This window comes from Camelina sativa, chromosome 18, assembly GCF_000633955.1.
Source record: "Camelina sativa cultivar DH55 chromosome 18, Cs, whole genome shotgun sequence".
Classification (NCBI taxonomy): domain Eukaryota; kingdom Viridiplantae; phylum Streptophyta; class Magnoliopsida; order Brassicales; family Brassicaceae; genus Camelina; species Camelina sativa.
In genome coordinates this window covers 16,085,868-16,108,223 of record NC_025702.1, presented here as the reverse complement: position 1 = coordinate 16,108,223, position 22,356 = coordinate 16,085,868, and the positions used below count along the sequence as shown (strand labels likewise).

The 22,356-nt window shown below is 38.4% G+C and overlaps 5 protein-coding genes and 1 non-coding gene across 7 annotated transcripts; 4 read left to right on the top strand and 2 right to left on the bottom strand.

Moving 5' to 3' along the window:
- On the top strand, positions 191-6,732 carry LOC104761950 (rab3 GTPase-activating protein catalytic subunit-like). Its single transcript, XM_010485147.2, has 22 exons — positions 191-417; positions 509-552; positions 653-716; positions 945-1,071; positions 1,154-1,221; positions 1,309-1,406; positions 1,628-1,799; positions 2,119-2,350; positions 2,614-2,740; positions 2,956-3,065; positions 3,243-3,335; positions 3,630-3,758; positions 3,865-3,998; positions 4,087-4,182; positions 4,372-4,439; positions 4,644-4,806; positions 4,879-4,950; positions 5,197-5,236; positions 5,395-5,672; positions 5,756-5,933; positions 6,029-6,246; positions 6,341-6,732. Exons 1-22 carry the CDS (start codon positions 355-357, stop codon positions 6,656-6,658), a joined length of 2,892 nt encoding a protein of 963 aa, XP_010483449.1. The 5' UTR covers positions 191-354; the 3' UTR covers positions 6,659-6,732.
- Positions 9,348-10,306, top strand: LOC104761949 (protein LIGHT-DEPENDENT SHORT HYPOCOTYLS 5). The gene has a single exon (XM_010485146.2). It carries the CDS (start codon positions 9,560-9,562, stop codon positions 10,094-10,096), a length of 537 nt encoding a protein of 178 aa, XP_010483448.1. The 5' UTR covers positions 9,348-9,559; the 3' UTR covers positions 10,097-10,306.
- On the bottom strand, positions 11,403-11,484 carry TRNAS-CGA. The gene has a single exon. It is a non-coding gene; the product is annotated as a tRNA-Ser (tRNA).
- LOC104761948 (cinnamoyl-CoA reductase 1) lies at positions 11,458-13,167 on the bottom strand. Its single transcript, XM_010485144.2, has 6 exons — positions 12,958-13,167; positions 12,695-12,867; positions 12,417-12,602; positions 12,169-12,331; positions 11,906-12,092; positions 11,458-11,834 (listed from the first exon to the last, which is right to left on the bottom strand). The coding sequence occupies exons 1-6, from the start codon at positions 13,073-13,075 to the stop codon at positions 11,687-11,689; spliced, it is 975 nt and encodes a 324-aa protein (XP_010483446.1). The 5' UTR covers positions 13,076-13,167; the 3' UTR covers positions 11,458-11,686.
- On the top strand, positions 13,346-15,381 carry LOC104761947 (glucan endo-1,3-beta-glucosidase 9-like). The gene is made up of 2 exons (XM_010485143.2): positions 13,346-13,724; positions 14,162-15,381. The coding sequence occupies exons 1-2, from the start codon at positions 13,378-13,380 to the stop codon at positions 15,252-15,254; spliced, it is 1,440 nt and encodes a 479-aa protein (XP_010483445.1). The 5' UTR covers positions 13,346-13,377; the 3' UTR covers positions 15,255-15,381.
- On the top strand, positions 15,885-19,949 carry LOC104761946 (transcription initiation factor TFIID subunit 15b). Of its 2 annotated transcripts, XR_763335.2 has the most exons (9): positions 15,885-16,165; positions 16,300-16,393; positions 16,518-16,966; positions 17,882-18,078; positions 18,210-18,360; positions 18,443-18,521; positions 19,091-19,357; positions 19,524-19,568; positions 19,761-19,949. XR_763335.2 is itself a non-coding variant. In XM_019240364.1 (7 exons), exons 1-7 carry the CDS (start codon positions 15,964-15,966, stop codon positions 19,212-19,214), a joined length of 1,296 nt encoding a protein of 431 aa, XP_019095909.1. In that variant the 5' UTR covers positions 15,885-15,963; the 3' UTR covers positions 19,215-19,465. The 2 variants fall into 2 exon arrangements, 1 of the variants encoding a protein (XP_019095909.1); XM_019240364.1 differs by lacking the exons at positions 19,524-19,568; positions 19,761-19,949 and having other exon boundaries at positions 16,518-16,942; positions 17,858-18,078; positions 19,091-19,465.

Below are 22,356 nucleotides of genomic sequence, written 5' to 3'. Positions count from 1 at the left end.
ACACATGTTGAGTCAGGTTTGAATTATATCAGTATTATAATGGGCCAATATTAGGCCCATTAATATTGGCCTCTTTGTGATCGTCGGGATAAGTGGAAAACTTCGCAACGTTTTCTACTCAAACGAAACGGCACGCGTTGTTCTTGTCGTTTGTCAAAAGTCCCAAGTCAGGTTCCAACGACGACGTTTCATCAGTAACTTTTTACCCCTCATCGTCGTCGTTGTTCTTTCTTTCGCGAAGCCGGATCTCTTCTTCCTCTGTGTGATCGGAGGATCTGCAAGAGTTCCTTTCCTTACCCAGAAGTACAAAGCTAGATAGATAGATAGAGAGGGATTCGCTACCTAATTTATTATATGGCTTCTTCAAGCAAATTTAATCCTCTCGAAGAAGAAGATGATGATGATGTGGAAGAAGAGGTATGCCACAGTTACTAACTCTTAAAGCCTCTTCTTCATGTTCTATTCTGCTGTCCTTTTTGTATTCATGGATCATGAAATTGTTTTGCAGGTGCAACATTTCGATGATTTCACTCTAGCTTCTTCCTGGGAAAGGTATACATACATCCATCTTCATGGTTTGAATTGCTTGGACTCAATTACTGCATTGTTCTTTTCTGTTTCGAGTGTCACCACTGATTCCGTTGCTTTTTAGGTTTATTTCAGATATTGAAGCAACTTGTCGTCAATGGTTAGCCAATGGTCCCAAAAACCTGGTGGTAAGTTTGCTTTTCCTAATGGTTTCATCCATATGTGACTTTCTGAGCTCGTTAGAATCACAGGAATGTATACTCTCCGATTTTTCCATCTGGCCGGAACTTATAGCTAGTTCTACTATTTTGAATTTTGATGATCAAAGATGGAGCTTGACTTATATTAAAGAATCCACTTTAGTTTAGTTATCTGCTTGACCTTTAACTAAGGTTGCCTGCATTATGTGAGTGTAGGAAAAAGGTGCCGTTGCAGTGGAGGATTCAAAGAATCTGTTTACAGTCAAACACGAACTTAAAGATGTCTCAAAGAGCTATTGCATGGAGTTCTACTTTCTAATTGATAATGATGGTAGCCAACAAGGTATATGATTTCAAAATATTGCGTTTTTATCTTTGGAGAAACTGCATTTTCTGTTTCGTAATTCAGTATCTGACTGATGCAGCTGGAATTGATAATTGGAACAGTAATTCACATGATCTCCAGCTTTGCTTTGGGGTGAAGGATTTTCTGGTACGCTTTAATTCCACGTTTTGTTGTTGAAATTATTCTTTCCCATTTACCTATTCGATATTTTATTAATTACCTTGCATCTTCTAGTTGATTGCTCCACAAAGTGCCAGTGGGGTGCTTCTTGATACACCAGAGTCCAGCAAGCTTCTGAGTGCAGTTGCTATTGCTTTGTCTAACTGTGGCAGGTACGATCTCTTTTAGCCAGTAATACCACATTAGCTTTATCATCGTCAACTGAAACTTGTACAGTACACTGTTTCTTTGAACTGATACCAAATCGCATGCCTATTACTCCAAAGTCTTGGAAGTCAAAGTTGATAGAAATGTAAATTATCCTTGAGGTCTTTGCGAAGGAGGTTATGATTAGACGCATATTAAATGGTCTTTATACTACTTTGGTATGTAGCTTGTGGCCAGCCTTTGTCCCTGTGCATGACCCTTCACGCAAAGCATATATTGGAATCCAGAATATGGGCACTGTTTTTACTAGAAGATTTGAAGCAGATCGTATTGGCAGCCAAGTCCCCGTGAAACTCATGCACCTGGAAGGGCTGTATGAGTTGTTTGTTTCTAAGTTTGTAAGTCTTTGTAGCTCTTTATTAGTAATGTCAGTAGTACAATAATTGCTTATCAAAACGGACCTGAAAAATTACCAAGCATTAGCCATCAATGATGAATAGCTGGTTTTCAATCTAGTTGCTCTTACTGTTCTTATATTTTACTTTTTATACTATATTGCAGTATGCACTTTATACAACATGCTTTAAGCTTGCTATTAGTAGAGGAGACGATTTTAAATTATTGACTTGAGATCCGGTCCAACGTGGCTAGTTCCATCATGTGATTAAATTGTTTTGCTAGATATTGTATTTATCTACGACGGTTTATTATTTGAAGGTTTATTCAGGAGTGGACTTCTCAATGCATAATTTCAAAGTCCATTTTATGATGAGGCTAACATACCAAACCTTCCCATATGACGAGGAGGATGACGAAAATGATATGGATGACCTTATGGGTGACAAAGCAGACACTGCGGAAAACAATGGTTCTGAGTCACGCAACAAGGTGCTCTGGGATGATGACTGTCCTTGGAGTGAGTGGTACTCTGCTGAAGATCCACTTAGAGGTATATCCGTGCATCCTATGAAGAGTAACATTTAATTTTTTTGGACTACAGTCTACACACAATGTGTATTTTTCCGTGATTATACTACTCAGTTATCTAATTTAGTAGATAGTATTTATAAACCTCTTATTCCAACATACAAAAATGTGATAATTGATGTGTGATGACAGTTTTGTATCATTCTTCAAGCATAGGCCGGTCTTTGCTGTTGGTATATGCGATTCAAGGAATTCATTATCTAATTTTGTGGCTGATATGGATAGGTTTTGAATTGGTGGTCACATGGGCTGACAGGACTGTAGAAAGCACACTTGAGATGGCTGAACTTGAAAATGCTTCACCCCATGATGCTGAGAAGTGGATTATGCACCCAATCCTCTCACCATATCTGTAAGAAATGTTTCTCATAGTTTTCATTCTTGGACAGAATAGTAGTTTGCATGTCTGTGGTTTATTACTTTTCTCTTTCAGTTTGAAACAAATATTGCTTTACCAAGGATGATCTTCACATGGGAAAAGATTTGATTTTGCTTCCCAACTAATTTGCTTGGCCTTGTGGTGTATTATAATTTCCCTTCAGTTTTATAACAAATATTGCTTTACAGGGGTGATCCTTCACTTGGGAAAAGAATTGATTTTGCTTCCCAACTACTTTGCTTGGTTGAAGCATTGGATACGTCCTTCACAGCTCAGTTTATGGAGGATTTTGTGTCAGGTCTGCCGATATTTTGTGTGCTTTTATTATTTCCTCATGTTTTAAACACATGTAGAATCCACTAGCAAGGGATTGAGTTATAGCTTTGATAATTTCTCTTATGTTCATAGAATATTTCACAGCATTAGCTTTTCCGGACATATCCATTGTTTAATGTTTTTATTTAATTTATCGCAGTGGAAAATCCAAGCTCTGAAAATTTAAAGACCTCAGTGGTCATACCTCCTCCGTCAGTTCTTGATCGGGTGATTAAAGATCTCTTTCGTGAGGGTATACTTCAACTATATTATATGTAAACATATATGCATGTATACACTCCATGTTTACGGTAGCGCATATATATGCTTGTGTTTCTGTTTCACGACTGAATATTGCTAATCATTGCTGGTTCCATAATATAAGTCCATGTAGTAGTATTATTCACTTAGAAATCTTCTAAAGTTTGGTGCATGAATTTTAAAATTTGCTGCTATAGCATTTGTAAATATACCCCTTTAGCTTCCAAACGTTTGTTAGAATCCAGCTATGCGGTATTGTTTCACCTTTTTCAATGTAATCTCGCAGGATCTAAACTCCCAGATTTTACTAAAGGCGAACACAAGTTTTCTCGAGCTCTTAAGGCTGCACCGCTTGAATCTCTTTTTACACAATTCTGTTTGCACTCACTGTGGTTTGGCAACTGCAATATCCGTGGTATGTAACAGTAGACTATGCCGTATTTGGTAATTGCCAGTGACGGAGTTATCTAATTAATAAGATGTGTTGTATTTTTCTTTTCTTTTCTGCATTCCATCTCTAGCCATTGCCTTCCTCTGGATAGAGTTTGTCCGTGAAGTTCGATGGTGTTGGGAAGAGACACAGCCGTTGCCGAAAATGCCATTTGACGGTTCTATTGATTTGTCCACTTGTTTGATCAACCAGAAGTTGCACCTGGTAATCCTTCTATACTGTATATCTTTTATCGTAAATGTCGAAATTACTTTTAGAATACTGTACTAACAATTTTTTATATGTTGATCAGCTTGCAATTTGCATCGAGAAAAAACGTGAAATGAATGAAGAGTTCCTAGACTGTATAGGAAGTGATGACAGTTCAGACGCTTCTGTTTCTATGGAGGTGATTGGCTAATTTTTTCTGTATTGTGTGCATTTGTTGTTATGTGTTGCCAATATGTGTTTCATTTAGGTTCAACAAAAGGAAATATATAAAAGGTGTAGGAGTTCCAAAATCCTTCAATAAATCCAGTAGAATATCCTAACTCCTGCAGCGCCTGTGTTGTTAACATTTCATTGAATGACTTCTCAGGAACACCACAAGGTCGACAGGAGAAGAAATACATCCTCAGAAGCAGATCTGCAGAGGAAACGTGACAGGTGAACTTAGCAAGTGAGAGCTCTTAGGTTCTCGTTGTTATCAAATAGATGAAACCCTAATTGCCTATTATTACAAGGACTTGTGCTCTTTCTTCTTTTCTTTCATTTTCCATTTTAAATGATGATAGCTCTTGATTGAATGTTAAGTCTCGTAGAGAGGAAATCTTGACTAAGGGTGTTTAAATTCCTTCTCCTTGGATACAGTTCAATTGCAGAAGATACTTCTAATCGACCGAGAGTTGAGAGGAAAACTGAACGCACAAATTCTGAGAACCAAAGCCCAACCTTCAGAAGGGGCTCAGCTGGCCCAGTGGGGACTATGATGCTCCTGAAGTCACATCAGCGGCTCCATGCCCCATTTACCCAGGTTAGTATTCTACTTGACTCGGCTGTTTCCTATCTTTTTGGTAACAGTCTCATATTTTCTGAGTGATGACAGGATCCACCTCTTATGACTGAAGACATGCATGAAGAAAGACTCCAAGCTGTTGAAGCGTTTGGTGATTCCCTTGTAAGTTCAACTTCTTTCCCAGTAGAAGTGAATATGGTTTGGTTATCTACTAAGAATGTTTTTGTAGACGTAATGTTTCTTAACAAATGTGAAGATGCATTGCCTAGCTATATATGGATTTTTTTCTGTATGCTCTTGTGTTGTATGTAGACATTAAAGGAAAATAAATATGTTTAATCGCTTTTTTTTTAGTTTATTTTGTTGATTGTTTATTGAAGAACACACTCTTTGCTCTTTGAATTTCAGAACGTTCCTGGCCAGCTGGAGAAAGACATCTTACTATCTGGTGAGGTTAAAACTTTGTCTCTGTTGATGATAACGGAGAAGAACTGTTCATTACACTTCTCTAAGTCTTGAGTCTATTGCAAGAGAAGAATAGGCGCTTATTATTTTGTGATACATCCCTTGCTCCTTATTTTCCTGATTTCACAAAGATGATTGCAGACATGTCAGCATTCAAAGCGGCAAACCCAGAAGCAGTGTTTGAGGACTTTATCAGATGGCATTCACCTGGAGATTGGGAAAGCTTTGAACCTAAAACCACTGAAACATCAGCAGGCCCCATCACCGAAGGCTCGAAAGATAAATGGCCTCCTTGTGGTCGTCTTTCTCAACGGATGTCTGATCAAGGAAACTTGTGGAGAAAAAGTTGGAACGATGCACCCGCTTTGCAAGCTGATGATCAAAAGCCTCTCGTAGACCCGAACCGAGAGGGAGAGAAGGTATGTGTCTTTGTGAGATTACTCATGCTGATAACCTCTTGCGAGAGTTAGGTTTGACCTCAATATCTTGACAAATTTCTCAGATTGTTCATTACCTGGAAACAGTGCGGCCTGATCAGCTTCTTGAGCAAATGGTCTGCACAGCCTTCAGAGGATCAGCCGACACTCTTAACCTGACAAACTTCGGGAACATGAGACAAATGACCTCTAAATTGGAGCAACTCTACCTCATCATCAAATCTACTTTGGGGGCTCTACAACGTAATACTTTTGCTTCTCCTTTAATTATTCAAACCCTTTGAACATCTTTCCCTTCCGGGCCTTCTTGTCTCTATATAACAGATATTCGGATGCAGGCAACAATCTTCCAGATAAAGGAAAAACCGTCAAAGACCTGAAACGTCTCTGCGTGGTCTTTGAAAACGTGGAGAAGTTGGTAACGGTCGCGGCATCAATTCACAGAAAGTTCCTGGACGCATCACGACTTGCTCAAGTAATATTCAGCGACTTCTACACCATTTATTCCCCAACAATGGGAATGAACTCAAATGATGAGGAGAACAAAAGCAGGACGGTAAGTCATTGTTAAACCATCGAGAGTTTCTCTGATTGGAATGTAATAATTGGATGATTTAACGTAACGTATCTATCTGGTCACTGGAACACAGGAGATGGAAGTAAGTAGACAAGAAGTGAATTTGAGAGAGAGACAAGTGGTGTCTAACTTGTTCGCGCCCCCATCTGCGAACCAGTCATGGAGGAAGGTGCTGAGTATGGGAAATCTTCTAAACGGACACGAACCCATTCTCAGGGAGATCATTTTCTCTACTGGAGACGATGTCAACAACGGCATCCATTACGCGGCAGCTGCTGACGTTGCGGCCACCAATTACCGGAAGGGAGAAGAAATCGAGACACACCGAATGTACGTGTCTGGAACATCTAACGATCTCCGGGTTGGACTCTCTGTTACTTCTTGCGATTGATTCTTTTTTTCATTTTAAATTTATAACCTTACGATATAACACATTTGTTCTCTAATAGAAAATTAGTAAACCAAGTTCTGCTTGAACAAACTTCACGTAAATTTTTTTGTTTAATATATAACTTATTTTTGCATTCGTCGATTTAATTTGATTTGCGTTAATAATAGACAACGAATGATTTGCGAGTTTCTAAGAAAACACAAAGTCACAAAGGCAGTGAGGAAAACAATATGTCGATTTGTTAGTATTATTTTTGGTGTTCTTGTTACTAATTATACTATTGTACTATTGTTGAATTTTTTAAAGTTTTGAGTGAATGGACTGGTATGAGTCGGGACGACGTACATGCAGTGAGAGATCTATGATCTATCACTTCCAACGTCATATTTTAGATGAAACACGCAATCAAAAATTTAAAAAGAGAAAAAGGTTTTTTTTTTTGGGTCAAACGAGAAATAGAAGATTAATTTTGTTACTTTTGCGATATAAAGGGTAAATCATGTGATGCAATATTTCTAGAAGCATTAGACTGAGTGGTCTTTAAGAATGTTAGTGCAAAAGAAAAGAAAAAAGAAAAAAAGTATTTTAATAAGCTATGCATACAAATTGAATTTTATACGTTTGTAGATGAGATCAGTCTTCTTTGCAGATGAAATCATCTGATCATTTTGATCTTTGCAGATCATAGCTCAAGATGAGATCAGTCTTCTTTGCAGATGAAACCTTACTAATTATTTGTACGTCGTTATGAAAGTATGATTGTGTTGTAGGTCTAAATAAGATTTAAAAACTCATCATGCTACGAAGATGGTGCATCAAATCAAAATGTTTTATATAGATTGATGAATGATGATACATATTATTGTTGTTGTTGGTAGACATGACGTTTTTTCTTCTTGTTTCTAAATTTGATGATTGGATGAATATATAAAAGGATTAAGAGTTTTGTGGTGGAAACTTTGATTAAATAGTTGCCATGTTTGACAATGATCCTGATAAAATACTAATAAATCTTCTCTTTATCTTGATTTCTACATATATATAAATTATGGGATGGGGACATGGTGTGTGGTGTGAGAGACTATAAAGTGAAAAGGCGTGACCGTATAGGTATGAGTCTAAGCACTAAAGCCACTAAACATAATAAGGAATGTTAAGTAAATGGGTGACTGAGTGAGTGACGAAAATTGCGTGGATTAGATTAATAGATTATGAGAAATTGATGGCCAATACCTTTCTTCATTGATTCTTGACCCACTACCAACTCCTCACCATCTCTCTTTCTCTTTTTTTTTCCCTACTTTATCAGTTCCATCGCAATGAGTCCTTGCATTATGAACCAACTCATATGGTGATACCATGATTCCCTCATATTATTGACCTTGTACATAATGTTTTCCACGCTTGCTTATCCTAACAACTACAGTGTATAGATTGAGAATTTAGATTGCGTTGTTTATATGATATTAACATTATTTGATGGCAGTTGGTGGTCTATGTATCATGGGTTTGATTGTTAAATAGTATAATTAGTGTGAAAGAAAGTGTTAATTTTTGATACTCTTTAGATTAAGACATAACCCAAAACGAGATAATCATAAACTTTATATAAAAAATAGATAAACCAGAAATTATATATGCCGTCAATGAAGCACTAATTAAGCAGCATGTACATTTAGTCGTTTAATTAGAATCTTTAGTGTTTACAGCTAATCAATCAGGGAACTATAATAAAATTTGGAAGAGTTGGTCACAATGGTAAGGAAAATTAACTAGTTTCCAATGAAGAGTACTGAAATGGACAAAGTTATATTTCCTATAATGGAATAAAAATTGGACCGACGATCCATTGATATGATTTGATGTATCAACAAGAAATATTAAAGTTATGTATAAATGATTAAATCGAATGAATCACGGGAGGTATAGACACACCATGGAATATGGTTGGAGCTTTTGAATGGTAGTCTCCTTAACATCGTTAACTTGACTTCCGTTAGACATTAGTACTAAAAGTTCATGTTAAATATGTCGTTAACGGCTTAACACCATAATTATTATCATTCATCTATTAAAATTTCTTTTGGTGCACATTATAAATGTCAATATCGAAGATCATGAAACTCGTTTTTTTTTTTGTAGTAAAAATTTAGCAGTGAGAAATAGATGTGTACTCTATTTGAATACTTGGTGCTATTTTATTGTAATATCCTACATCCCAATCAGGAATTAGGGTCATACTTAACTTATATGTAAATAGTTATGTCGTCATACGATATTTTAACAAATCTTGTAAACATCTTTATTTAAAAATTATATACTATAATATTGTAAATTGCTATTATTAGAGTTTGAATATATAGTTTCCCACTTGCCACGGATGTAGCGAAGTCATTCATTCACTAGCGGATTTATGTATATGGTTTATTATCATATTCATTTGTTCTTTTATCCTAATTTAAAGTAGATGTGATTCTCTTACTTAACATGATGACCCAAAGAAAAAACAAAAAACAAAAAACATTAAGAAAATCAAATTAGTGTGTGAACGAAGGCAGTGAATGGAAGGTGGACAATTTACATTCAAAGTGAAAGCTATTACCAAATGGGCAACAAAAATTAGATGTATCTAATTTTCCATTTCTCCTTTTTCTTGGTTTCCCATATAAAGAAATATGATGATGGGACGTAAATAAAAGTATAGAAACTACAATGTGTATGAATAATCAAATCCAACTTGTTGCTTCTTTCTGACTAAGTTGTGACTTCACATAAAACTCTTCCTTCCTCTCTTTCACCTCTTCTCTCTTCTCTCAGGCACACGACCCACACATACACACAAAGACTCTAGAAACAAAAAGAAAAAAAAAATCAAAGGTCGACCCTGCCTGACATAGCAAGATGGAGGGAGAAACCACAGTAAACGCAGCTGCGAGTTCCTCCTCATCCCCAAGCCGGTACGAGTCACAGAAGAGGCGAGACTGGAACACTTTCCTTCAGTATCTAAGGAACCACAAGCCACCTCTGAATCTATCTCGTTGCAGTGGCGCACACGTCCTTGAGTTCCTTAAGTACCTTGACCAGTTCGGCAAGACCAAAGTCCACGCTGTTTCTTGTCCTTTCTTCGGACAACCTAACCCACCTGCTCAGTGCACTTGCCCTCTCAAGCAAGCTTGGGGAAGCCTCGACGCTCTCATCGGCCGTCTAAGGGCTGCTTTCGAGGAAATCGGCGGTGGTCTTCCCGAGTCAAACCCTTTCGCTGCCAAGGCCGTTAGGATCTATCTTAAGGAAGTCCGTCAAACTCAGGCTCAGGCACGAGGGATTCCTTACGACAAGAAGAAACGAAAACGGCCTCATACCACAGCCACGGCTACTCCAACCGCCGGTACAAATGAAGACGACGCCGGAGGAAGTAGTGGTGCTACCTTGGTCGTATAGTCGAGAATAATCCAGTCAGAGATACCCAATGCTAAAATCTTTGAAAAAAATGGTATTGTAATCTACTAATCATCATGAGTGCTTTACTCTCTAAATTCGTACTTATGAGCTATATTTGTGTGATTAACTATTTGAGATTGTATAGAGACGATCAACGATTATTAATTAGTAAGCTAGACCTTACAGTATTATTATTATATTTTGACACAATGAGCTTTGATATTTTCACCGTGATTGATGATAGATTAGTATGAAAGTGTATGAATGTGATGTGTGGACGAGCGAAGTTCTCGGGTCTCACGTGAGTCGTCATTTTTCTTAAAAAGTCATAAATCTTCAGGTGTTTTTTTTTATTTTTTTTTTTATTTTATTTTTTTATATATATATATATATATATATATATATAGTAAAAGCTTTCAGAAATGATGATGATCATCTTCTTACTTTCACTTTATAAAGTCTTTATTTATGCTCTTCTTTACAAATTTAACCATTCAAAAAACAAAATTTAGCTAGCTTCAATTGTTTCGATTTAGTGAAGTACTATTTACAATTGGTAGGCGTAGAAATGTGGATACAAAAGAAGAACAAAATAACAAAAGAGGAATAATGGTTATAAGCTCAAGATCCATCTATCTTAGAAATAGCAAAAACAACAAATGATATAGTGGGTGGTCTTAATTATATATAAGTCAAAACTGAAAAGGACTAGTGACCAGCCTAGCTATATCATTAATTCTCTTGGTAATTTATAAACCTAGACATATGTCTTCATCTTTTCATGATACTCAAAAAACTCGAAGCACTTTCTCAAGTCTTAACAATAAGAAAAAGTTAACTAATGTCTATAATTAACCAGGGCTAGTAGAAATGATTACATATGTAAGATGTAGGCTGAAATCCTGACCATGTTACAATTTTCACCATTTATGTGTAAAAAGACTAATTTTATATAAAAATATTATAGTTGTTAAATTATTTAGACTTTAGATAAAACTATATATATTTTTGCCATATTGAGAACTACTGTATGTAACTTTTAATTGACACCCATTCAACAACATCATAGATTCGTAGTGTATTAGCTAGAAGAATAATGCTATGCTAATATTTATTCTGGAACTAAATTAAAAGCAAAGAATCAATAAGTAGACTGTTTTGTCACTCACATTCACATAGTCATGGCGTTACGCCCGTTGCAGACATAATAAACGTGTATCTCCAAAGTCCAAATATAGTGGGAAAAATGGTAAATTACAAAAAAAAAAAAAAAAAANAAAAAAAAAAAAAAAAAAAAAAACAGTATCGTCAACAGCAGGATTCGAACCTGCGCAGGCAAAGCCCAACAGATTTCGAGTCTGTCTCCTTAACCACTCGGACATATTGACATTTCGTTATACGCTGACACCAAACTTATATAACACAAATCGAACACTTAATTAAACACACAGACGAACAAATCCTCATCTCATGCTTTAATAATCTTGGAGAGATGATCTAATCCATAACACAGGCCAGCTTATTTATTACATAAGTGATAAATTCGTATGAAATGATTCTGCTGCCTCCAGATTTTGGTCATTTGCTAAATCAAGCAGAGATAAATCCTTTGCTTTTAAGACTCTCCACACCTTCCTTGATGATCTCCTCCATGGAACTGAACTCTAACCCCAATTCCATCAGCTTCTTTGATGCTTTCTTGGCTCGGAGTAAACCAGGTTGAGTCTCTCTCGGTAACCTAAGAGAATTACCAATGAAGCTTATTGAAATATATAAACACACACACACACATGTGTTTGAGAGACTTACTTGGGGACATTGTAATTGGGATAGAGCTCAGCAACTTTGGCTACAAAATCACCGTAGTGAGAGATGGCCTCGACGCACAAGTGCCTTCCTTTGGCAGATGGGTTCTCATATACAAGAATATGGGCTAAGGCCACGTCCTTGAAATGAACCAACCCCATGAAGAAGTTCTCGTATGTCTCTGTGCACCCTGAGCATAACATGTCGATTCAAATCCTAAGACGTTCCATGAAACTCAGACTAATTAATCACAGAGAAGCAAATACCTTCAAGAAGGCGTAGAAGCATGAGCATGCTAGCGTTGATAGATGGGGGAATAACAGGGCCCATGACAGTGCCTGGATTCACCACAACCAAGTCCAATCCTTTCTGCTCTGCAAACTCCCAAGCTGCCTTCTCAGCAAGCGTCTTTGACAGTGGATACCATAACTACCAACCAACAACACAAGAATCACACATCATCTATAAAAGATAAATCAAGAAGATTAGATCTTAATACTAGAGAAACATATACTTCATTCTGTTTGCAGTAGTCTTGGTCAGCCCAACAATCTTCATTCTTGATCTTATCGGCAGGCCAGTTGGGACTTGGAGTTATCGCTGATATAGAAGACGTCACAACAACCCTCTTAACACCTGCTTCTTTCGCCGCCGTCAGTACATTCATGGTCCCTCTAACCGCCGGGTCAAGTAGTTGCTTCTGTTAAACACATATGAATGAAGTGATCAAATTCACTATCGTTCGGTCCTTTTGAAGCTAGAGGTTTTTGGGAGTGGATCATGTATAAGAACCTGGGGATCTTGAACTTCGTCGACGATACAGGGCGATGCGAGGTGAAATACGCCGGAGCATCCGTTGATGGCGGCGGAAACGGTGTCGTATTGCAGGAGATCCATCTCGAATAGATGGAGGCGTGTGGCTGCACCTTCGAGAGCTTCTAGATGTTTCGTCTCTTTCTCATCCTCTGCAACACGAATTTTTAACAAATGTTAAGGCAATTAATTAGAAGGAGATATTGTAACGAATCGAAGAGAGGAATATTTGTGAAGATTACGGAGGTTTTTCACGGTGGCGTGGACGGAGTAGCCGCGGTGGAGGAGCAGATGGACCAGCCACGAGCCGATGCAGCCACTAGCGCCGGTGACACAGACTACTTCTCGTTCTATCGACATTGATGAATTGATAAGAGCTCTCTCTCTCAGTTTCAGACAATTTCTTTTTCAGACACACTCGATAACTCTGGTTGTCTAAGAATCGGACACAACGGAATTACGCAGAGGTGATTCGTTTATGTTTGATGGACTAGTGAATGTAAAGCCCAAGTATAGCCCAACGTTTAAACATCATGCCATTTTACTGGATTAATAACAGGGCTAAGTTGGCTGGCTGAATTGTGAAACGACACGTAGTTCCATTTTTTTTTTTCTAACATTGAACTACTCTGTCCGACATTATCGTGGAACGAGGAGATTCAATGGAGTTGATGGGGCTGTTTCTCCTCATCCTCGCCGTCACGGCGGAATTGAGCTTTAATGTAACCACCGTAGGAGCCGTCGGCGTAAACTGGGGGACGGAAGCGTCGCACCCACTTCCGCCTTCGAAGGTTGTAGAGCTTCTGAAATCCAACGGCATTGCCATGGTGAAGCTGTTCGATGCCGACCCAAAAGTTCTCCGAGCTCTCTCTGGTTCTAATATTGGTGTCACTGTCGGCATCCCTAATTATATGATCAAGAGCTTGAATGCATCCAGAAAGGTAGCAGAAAGCTGGGTCCATGACAATGTCACTCGTTACTTCAATGGTGGAAACAGAGTTCGAATCGAGTATCTTCTTTCTCCTTCTCTTCCAATTTTTCCAATTACAGCTACCATTTTAATTTTTTTTTTTTTTTTTTTTTTTTTTTTTTTTTTTTTTTTTTTTTGTTTGTTTGTTATGTTTCCAAGTTGAGATCTTTATCTAGATTTTGGGTTCTCAATTTGGAAATTTCCTATATAGACCAGTTTCCTATTTTGCTTCGTTTCTTCTGTTTTTGTGTGTCAAAGTTTGTACATTTCACATTTGTGTCCGTTGCCACGAAAGTGTACACAAACGAGGAACGGTTTTATCTATCTAATGTTTAGAAACTCACATTCAGAAACACTCAATTGAATTATTTTCAGTCATCACTTTAAAAATTTGTTTTTAGTGTGAAGTTATCTTTAAAGGATGGTTTTTTAATATCAACGATTGTGGAGTGTTCCTCACTTGGATTGGTTTGCAGGTACGTAGCAGTTGGAGATGAGCCATTTCACCAGAGCTATGGCAATCAGTATAGGCCTTTTGTGATTGGAGCAGCTATGAACATCCAAAATGCTTTAGCTAAGGCGAGCTTGGGAAGTGAAGTGAAGGTCGTAGTACCTTCCAGCTTTGACTCTTTTCTTTCTGAATCTGGTCGACCGTCTTTAGGACACTTCAGGGCTGACCTCAACAAGACAATGATCGAACTACTCTCCTTTCTCACAAAGCACCACTCTCCCTTCTTTGTCACACTCTCCCCTTTTCTTAGCTTTCACCAGAACAAGAACATCTCCCTCGACTTTAGTCTCTTCAAAGAAACAGCACAGGCTCACAAAGACAGACGTAAAACCTACAAAAACAGCTATGATCTGAGCTACGACACACTTGCCTCTGCATTGTCCTCAATTGGGTTCTCAGATGTGGATATCGTCGTGTCAAAGATTGGTTGGCCTACAGATGGAGCAGCCAATGCCACATCACCTACTGCTGAGATCTTCTTGAAAGGACTAATGGCTCACTTGGAGAAAAAGACGGGTTCTCTGCTGCGCCCTCCGATTGAAACTTACATTGAAAGCCTCTTGGACGAAGATCACAGAAACATATCTTCAGGGAACTTTGAGAGGCACTGGGGAGTATTCACTTTCGACGGTCAAGCCAAATACGGTTTCAGTTTCAATCATAACTCGAAGAAACTGGTAAACGCGCAGAACGTTCAGTACCTTCCTCCTAAGTGGTGCGTGGTGAACAATAACAAGGATTTGTCAAACGTGTCAGCAAGAGCATTAGAAGCGTGTGCTGTCGCGGACTGCACATCGATACTTCCTGTTGGGACGTGTTCAGGCATCGGATGGCCAGGGAACGTGTCGTACGCGTTCAATAGCTTGTATCAGCAAAATGATCACGGTGCAGAAAGCTGCAACTTTGGTGGACTCGGTTTGATCACTACCGTTGATCCTTCTGAGGATAATTGCAGGTTCTCGGTTCAACTTGACACTGCTCATTCATCTTCCCAAATTCCTGATTTCTTTCAGAGTTGGCTTCTCCTTTTATTATTCCTGCTCTCTGTATCCTTTTAAAGCTGTAGTTACACAAATTTTTGGATTCTGTCTCTCCCTTTGCCTCTATTTTCTCCTAAATAGCCAAATTTAAATCTGTTATTGGGCTGGGCCGTTATGATTGGATGAGTATGGGCCTTTAGAACGACGTCATCTTAGTAAAAAAACAATTCCAGTTATTTTCTGGGAGCCGGTCGGTAAAGATAAGATGTAAAGAATTTAAGATTAAAGATAAAATTAAATGTGTAATAAAAAGGAAAGAATAATGTTGGTCCACACTATTTAATTATGAGAGAAAAATAAATACAAGGATGCGAGATTTTATATTAACGTATTAAAAGCCTCTCTCTCAATTCGTTAAAAGAGTTCTCTGGTCTCGTCTATCGCAAACCCTAGGTCATGGCTGGGATGTACAATCAAGACGGCGGCGGAGGCGCGCCTATCCCGTCGTACGGTGGCGATGGATACGGCGGAGGTGGAGGCGGTGATGCTGGANAAAACAAGTCCAGTTATTTTCTGGGAGCCGGTCGGTAAAGATAAGAATTTAAGATTTATAAATGTGTGTAATAAAAGGAAAGAATAATGACGCGAAATATAATGTCCAAACTATTTATTATTTATGAGAGAAATATAAATACAAGGACGCGAAATTTTATATTAACGTATTAAAAGCCTCTCTCTCAATTCGTTAAAAGAATTCTCTGGTCTCGTCTATCGCAAACCCTAGGTCATGGCTGGGATGTACAATCAAGACGGCGGCGGAGGTGCGCCTATCCCGTCGTACGGTGGTGATGGATACGGCGGAGGCGGAGGTGGAGGTGGAGGTTACGGAGGCGGTGATGCTGGGTATGGAGGACGCAGTTCCTCTGGCGGAGGTGGTTACGGTGGCGGCGGACGCGGTGGTTACGGTGGCGGCGGCAGAGGAAATCGAGGTTTGTGTTTGAGATTGTTCCAGATCTGATTGATATACCCTTACGATTTCTTTAGTTTTCTTCATAATTTGCGTATTTGCTTTTGTTAACTCTTTGTTTTCTTACCATCTGTTGGATAATTCGATTTAATTCAGGTGGTGGATATCAAGGAGGCGGCGGCAGCGGAAGAGGTGGTGGTGGCAGGGATGGTGGCGGCAGAGATGGAGATTGGCGTTGTCCGAACCCTAGGTAATGATTGCATTAATATATGGGATCCATTGTTTATTTCTATGTAGTTAAATTGGATTAGCTGTTGAATTCTTTTTCTTCAAGTATGTCTTGAAGTTGTTTACCCTCAACACTGTTTGTCTAGTTGTGGGAACGTGAACTTTGCAAGGAGAGTTGAATGTAACAAGTGTGGTGCACCTGCTCCTTCTGGTGCTGGTTTTGGTGCTGGTGATCGTGGAAGTGGTGGATATAGCCGAGGTGGAGGTGCCAGTGATCGTGGGGGTAGTCGTGGAGGTAGAAACGATAGTGGTAGGAGCTATGAGAGTAGTAGATATGATGGTGGAAGTAGGAGTGGTGGTAGCTATGGTAGTGTTAGTCAACCGAGAGATAATGGTTCGTATGGTCAGGCTCCTCCTCCTCTTGCAGCTATTCCATCCTATGATGGTTCTGGAAGTTATCCTCCACCCTCGGGGTATGGAATGGAAGCAGTTCCCCCGCCTTCAAGCTATTCTGGTGGCCCCCCTTCATATGGTGGTCCAAGAGGGGGTTATAACAATGATGCACCGAGCCCTGGTGGTCGGGGTGGTCGGGGAGGTGGCTATGATAGTGNTGCTGGATATGGAGGACGCAGTTCCTCTGGCGGAGGTGGTTACGGTGGCGGCGGACGCGGTGGTTACGGTGGAGGCGGCGGTAGAGGAAATCGAGGTTTGTGTTTGAGATTGTTCCAGATCTGATTGATATACCCTTACGATTTCTTTAGTTTTCTTCATTCTTTGCGTATTTGCTTTTGTTAACTCTTTTGTTTTCTTACCATCTGTTGGATGATTCGATTTAAATTCAGGTGGTGGCGGTGGTGGATATCAAGGAGGTGATCGCGGTGGACGAGGAAGTGGCGGCGGCGGAAGAGATGGAGATTGGCGTTGTCCTAACCCTAGGTAATGGTTCTAGTAATATTTTGGGTACCATTCTTTATTCCTATGCAGTGAAATTGGAATAGCTGTTGAAATCTTTTCTGGAAGTATGTTTTGAAGTTGTTTACCTTCGAAAACTGTTTGTATAGTTGTGGGAACGTGAACTTTGCAAGGAGAGTTGAATGTAACAAGTGTGGTGCACCTGCTCCTTCTGGTGCTGGTTTTGGTGCTGGTGATCGTGGAAGTGGTGGATATAGCCGAGGTGGAGGTGCCAGTGATCGTGGGGGTAGTCGTGGAGGTAGAAACGATAGTGGTAGGAGCTATGAGAGTAGTAGATATGATGGTGGAAGTAGGAGTGGTGGTAGCTATGGTAGTGTTAGTCAACAGAGGGATAATGGTTCGTATGGTCAGGCTCCTCCTCCTCTTGCAGCTATTCCATCCTATGATGGTTCTGGAAGTTATCCTCCACCCTCGGGGTATGGAATGGAAGCAGTTCCCCCGCCTTCAAGCTATTCTGGTGGCCCCCCTTCATATGGTGGTCCAAGAGGGGGTTATAACAATGATGCACCGAGCCCTGGTGGTCGGGGTGGTCGGGGAGGTGGCTATGATAGTGGTAGTGCTCCTCGACGGCAGGAATCTAGTTATGAAGAAGCACCTACTGAAAATCGCACCCAAGTCAAGCAGTGCGATGCGGATTGTGATGATACTTGTGATAATGCTAGAATATACATCTCTAATTTACCTCCGGGTGTGACAACTGATGAACTCAAGGATCTCTTTGGTGGCATTGGCCAAGTAATTACACTGGTCTTTTACTTCTGTTGTGTGTTTTATTTTATCATCTTGGAACAAGCTTTTTCCTTGCCATGAATTCTTGTTTGTGTACATGTTTGTTGGTGTACTGATTGGGTTTGTATTTACTATAGGTTGGAAGAATTAAGCAGAAGCGGGGTTATAAAGATCAGTGGCCCTATAATATCAAGATTTACACTGATGAGAAGGGTAACTTTAAAGGTGACGCCTGTCTGGCTTATGAAGATCCTAGTGCTGCACACTCCGCTGGCGGCTTTTTCAACAGTATGTGTTATAGAACTGCTGTCTAGCTTTTAAATTGTTTAAAAGTTCTGTTTGGTGAATGGTCGTGGATTTTTTTTTGTAGATTACGAAATGAGGGGGAGCAAGATTAGTGTAACGATGGCAGAGAAGTCTGCGCCCCGTCCTCCTACCTTTGACCAGAGGTAGCTTTCCTGACCTTTTATCAGCACTTAACATTTTTTTGTTACCATGTGGCTGTCACCAGTACTCCATCTTACAGATTTGTGTACTGTAGTTGTTTTAGGTTCTTAGCTTTATTATTTTGGTTGGGGATATGAGCATTTGCTATGCTAAGTTTGTGTTCCTTGTTTCTAAAGACTGTATGGGACTTGTTTTCATAATGGGTATCTGCTTTGTACTCATCTGGGTCTGGCAGAAAGGGTTAGGAGTTCGTTATATCATCAAACAATGCCTTATATATATGTTCATGCCATAGTTATTAAATATATATGTAGTCAAACATATCTTATAACATTTCGCTGTGGATGCTTTTAATTATGAAGAGGGATTTTTTGTTCATGCTTCTTATAAGCTTCTAGTATTTCCGCCCGCATATAAGTTGCATCTTTAACTGTAGGTTATCCATGCATTATAAGACTCGCCCTTGTTGTGTTTGGTCATTTCATTTTCAGTAGTAAGCTGGTTTTTAATTAGATGATGGTCTGTCTGATATAATATTGTGGTCCTTGCAAAACTTTTGTGAACTGCGCAGAGGCGGTGGTAGAGGAGGAGGAGGGGGCGGCTATGGTGGTGGTGGGGGAGACAGAAGAAGAGATAACTATGGTTCAGGGCCAGAAAGAAACCACCATGGGGGAAACCGGTCTCGTCCGTATTGAGAGAAAGAGAGATCAATGAATCAGCTGTTATGTGTTCTAAGAGTTTTGTGTGTGTTGAGGGGGGAATTTTAGTAAAATGTTGCGTTGATGTGGGGGGAAAAATGTTCTATGAATCATCATATTGGAGAAACAAAAAAAAAGAGGTAGGTTTTTTGTTCACTTTGACCTTGAGCAAAATTACCCCTTTTTCTCTCCCTACTTGTTCTGTTTCTTTTGGGATCTATTATCTATGCACTTCCGGGTTATCCTTTCTTTTTTATGTTATGTTTTTTCTCAATGTGAAATTTTTTTGTTTTTGTTTTATTGAAGGAAGCTGATAAATTAACTGCAAAATTGGTGCTATGACGATTTCAGGTGAGTGTCATTCATCTTGATTTACTTCTTCACCAGAAGTCTCTTCCTTTCTTTTTTGTTTGACTCTGTTAAACGCAAACAAACCAGTCATATGTTTTCATATTGTATTGTGTATGCATTCATTTAGGCAAACACACTTCCCTTTACAGTTCTCGGAGTTACTATATTTATTCTCTCAAACTTCTTTTATAGAAACATATGTTCCACGAGAAATGGCAGCAGTTGGGGATTGCTAGGCACTTTTGTCTAGGATGAAGACATTTCAAAGATCAACTTGTTGATTTTTAGTGCTAACTCACTCGCCGAGGCTATATTTACAAATGAGTGGCCTTGTTTTGGACAAAAGACAAGTTTTTGATATATAGTTCTATCACTCTTTGCACAAAAAAAAAAGAAAAAAAAGTTCTATCACTCAATTTAGATCGCAAAGGCTAAAAAGAAGGGTGTCCCGTAAAATTCTATATGTATTTATGCCATGAGCGACATATAGTCACCAAGAATCTTGCAGTTGATGTCTGAATTGGATCTGGTTGACCCGGCGGGATATGATGACGTTGCAGAAGAATATTTTGGTTTTTTTCCACGTGAGATTTCCCAAAGTTATAACTTTGAATTTGTTTATTATGCCCTTGTTATTTGATTAAAAATGTGTTATCAATTCTGAGAAGCCATGATTTTTGGGTTGATGCCGGATTGGCTAACCCTTTAGGCTAGTCTGTTTCCTTTAATGAAAATATCAGAAGATTTTTGGAATTTGTCTTCTACATAAGCTTTCAGTTTGATTCTAAATGCAAATCTAAATAATGAACCAAGAATGAAAATGAAAATTCCCAAAGCAAAATGTGAATGGAGATTATGTTAAAAATGTGGCGAGACGAGAAACAAAATCCACGAAATTTGGAATCCCCTAACATTTGGTCTTCAAGATTCCCTTTTATCATCTCTCTTAACATATATGGTACCAAAACCGGAAATTATACAGAAAGAGTAGTGGACTTCTATTAAGAATCAAGCACAGATTTTACAACTAACCTGTAAGGCTGTAACTCTTGACTCTTAATTAACTGTCTAGATGTGTAAAATCCAAGTAGACCATACTATTTTACTATCCACTTGTTCTCAAGATCAAATTGACCATACTTGTGATTTTAATTTCTCAAATTCTCCACAACAACACTTCCACACAATTTAAATTTCAGCTAGGTGTTTATTATTTGTTACAATTCAACATCTGAAAAGTGAAAATATGGTGAATGAATCTGATGTCTCCCTGTCCTCTTATATAAAAAGCTCAAAATATTACATACAAATAATGATAAACCTTACCCGTTACCATCGCTTGTATACAAGATGCTCAACGGAGCTGGGAATGAAGTAGGATATATACACACATATAAGCAAGAAGAAGCTATGGAACTCAGGATGGATAGCGCCAACAACAATACATATGTATATATGCAAACATACAAATGTTGTTGAGTCATGGCGCTATCCCTCCTGAGCTTTACAGCTACTTCTCTACTACTCTACCTGCTTATACATATGTGTTTCAATATATGTTGTAATGTTAAGTACTTAGTTAGAGAGGAGCTTGACCTTGCTGTATTTATAGTCAGTCTCAACTCAAGTGTCCCCAAGTTACATATTTCCAAATGGTCCCCCAATTTAATATATTCGGCACTTTTAATGCATTCCCATACCCACATTAATAATTGTATTATTCACTAACAAATAGGGAGGTGAGACAGAGAGAGAGAGAGGGGATATAGTTAATACATTAACAGGGCAAATAGTTAATACATTTACTGGTAGTGTAAGTTTTGTTTTGTCGACGACGACTCAAACTCAGCACGGCCACAAGTCTCCGGTTAGACAAAACTCTGAGACATATTTAATGATCGTTAATGAAAATGTAGGAAAATATAAGGATAAATGAAATACTACTAGTAATATTCCGAGTTTGTGGAAGAACGCAAAAACCGGTGATGCATTCAATATTGAGCGTAGGTGGGATCTCCATTTCTCTTTTATTTCAAAATTTATATATTATCGACTATTGTGTTAATGTTATCATTTACAACTTACAAGAAATAGGTATATGTCCACAACAACAACAACAACAAAATTTCATCAAAAGTTATCCATTTTATGTAACAAATGTGATATATATTTTTTGCTTTTTCATGAATATCAACTTTATTTTTTATTTTTCTGTGAACAAAATAATTTGTTATAAATTGGTTTACAAATTTTGAATAGTGTTTAAATGTGGAAAACGTATTATAATTATGAAAATAAAAGGCATGTATGAAATGTAATTTAATATCTAAGAATTTTAAAAACTTATCTTCAAGAATTAGATGCATGGGAGTTTGTGTTAGCCAGCTACCACGGCCGTACCTTGCACGTCCCGGTCCCTTTATGATATTGCTTCTAAATTCATCCATCAATTTTACATTTTTATCAACTAAATATGCGTCCTATAGAATGGAGAGAGAGTAACACATTTATTGCATAAGGAGTATAGCAAAAATGTAAGGAATGAAGTGAGATTTACCTCACATGTGATTCTTGATAACATAGCAAAGATGAAAGCTAGGATTTCTGTTTTAGTTTCTCATTTTTTCCTCTATAATTTCATATAAACATACATATACCATATATTTTAAAATCTTAGGAAAATAGTACAAGTAAAATATATTTCTGGTTCTTGAACTAGTATAACAAAAGTATAAAACAAATCGTTAAAGTGCATTTTCAAGAAGGGAGCGTCTGTAATTACAGAGTG

Excerpts from the sequence above, each read along its gene's own strand:
- LOC104761949 (XM_010485146.2), top strand. The coding sequence starts at position 9,560 with ATGGAGGGAGAAACCACAGTAAACGCAGCTGCGAGTTCCTCCTCATCC.
- LOC104761950 (XM_010485147.2), top strand. The coding sequence starts at position 355 with ATGGCTTCTTCAAGCAAATTTAATCCTCTCGAAGAAGAAGATGATGAT. Across the intron at positions 2,741-2,955 it reads CCAATCCTCTCACCATATCT|GGGTGATCCTTCACTTGGGA; the intron begins GTAAGAAATGTT and ends ATTGCTTTACAG. Across the intron at positions 3,759-3,864 it reads TGGCAACTGCAATATCCGTG|CCATTGCCTTCCTCTGGATA; the intron begins GTATGTAACAGT and ends TTCCATCTCTAG.
- LOC104761946 (XM_019240364.1), top strand. The coding sequence starts at position 15,964 with ATGGCTGGGATGTACAATCAAGACGGCGGCGGAGGTGCGCCTATCCCG. Across the intron at positions 16,394-16,517 it reads TGGCGTTGTCCGAACCCTAG|TTGTGGGAACGTGAACTTTG; the intron begins GTAATGATTGCA and ends CTGTTTGTCTAG. Across the intron at positions 16,943-17,857 it reads TAACAATGATGCACCGAGCC|CTGGTGGTCGGGGTGGTCGG; the intron begins CTGGTGGTCGGG and ends ATGCACCGAGCC.
- LOC104761948 (XM_010485144.2), bottom strand. The coding sequence starts at position 13,075 with ATGTCGATAGAACGAGAAGTAGTCTGTGTCACCGGCGCTAGTGGCTGC. Across the intron at positions 12,868-12,957 it reads CGCCACCGTGAAAAACCTCC|AGGATGAGAAAGAGACGAAA; the intron begins GTAATCTTCACA and ends TTCGTGTTGCAG. Across the intron at positions 12,332-12,416 it reads ACTACTGCAAACAGAATGAA|TTATGGTATCCACTGTCAAA; the intron begins GTATATGTTTCT and ends GTTGGTTGGTAG.
- LOC104761947 (XM_010485143.2), top strand. The coding sequence starts at position 13,378 with ATGGAGTTGATGGGGCTGTTTCTCCTCATCCTCGCCGTCACGGCGGAA. Across the intron at positions 13,725-14,161 it reads GGAAACAGAGTTCGAATCGA|GTACGTAGCAGTTGGAGATG; the intron begins GTATCTTCTTTC and ends ATTGGTTTGCAG.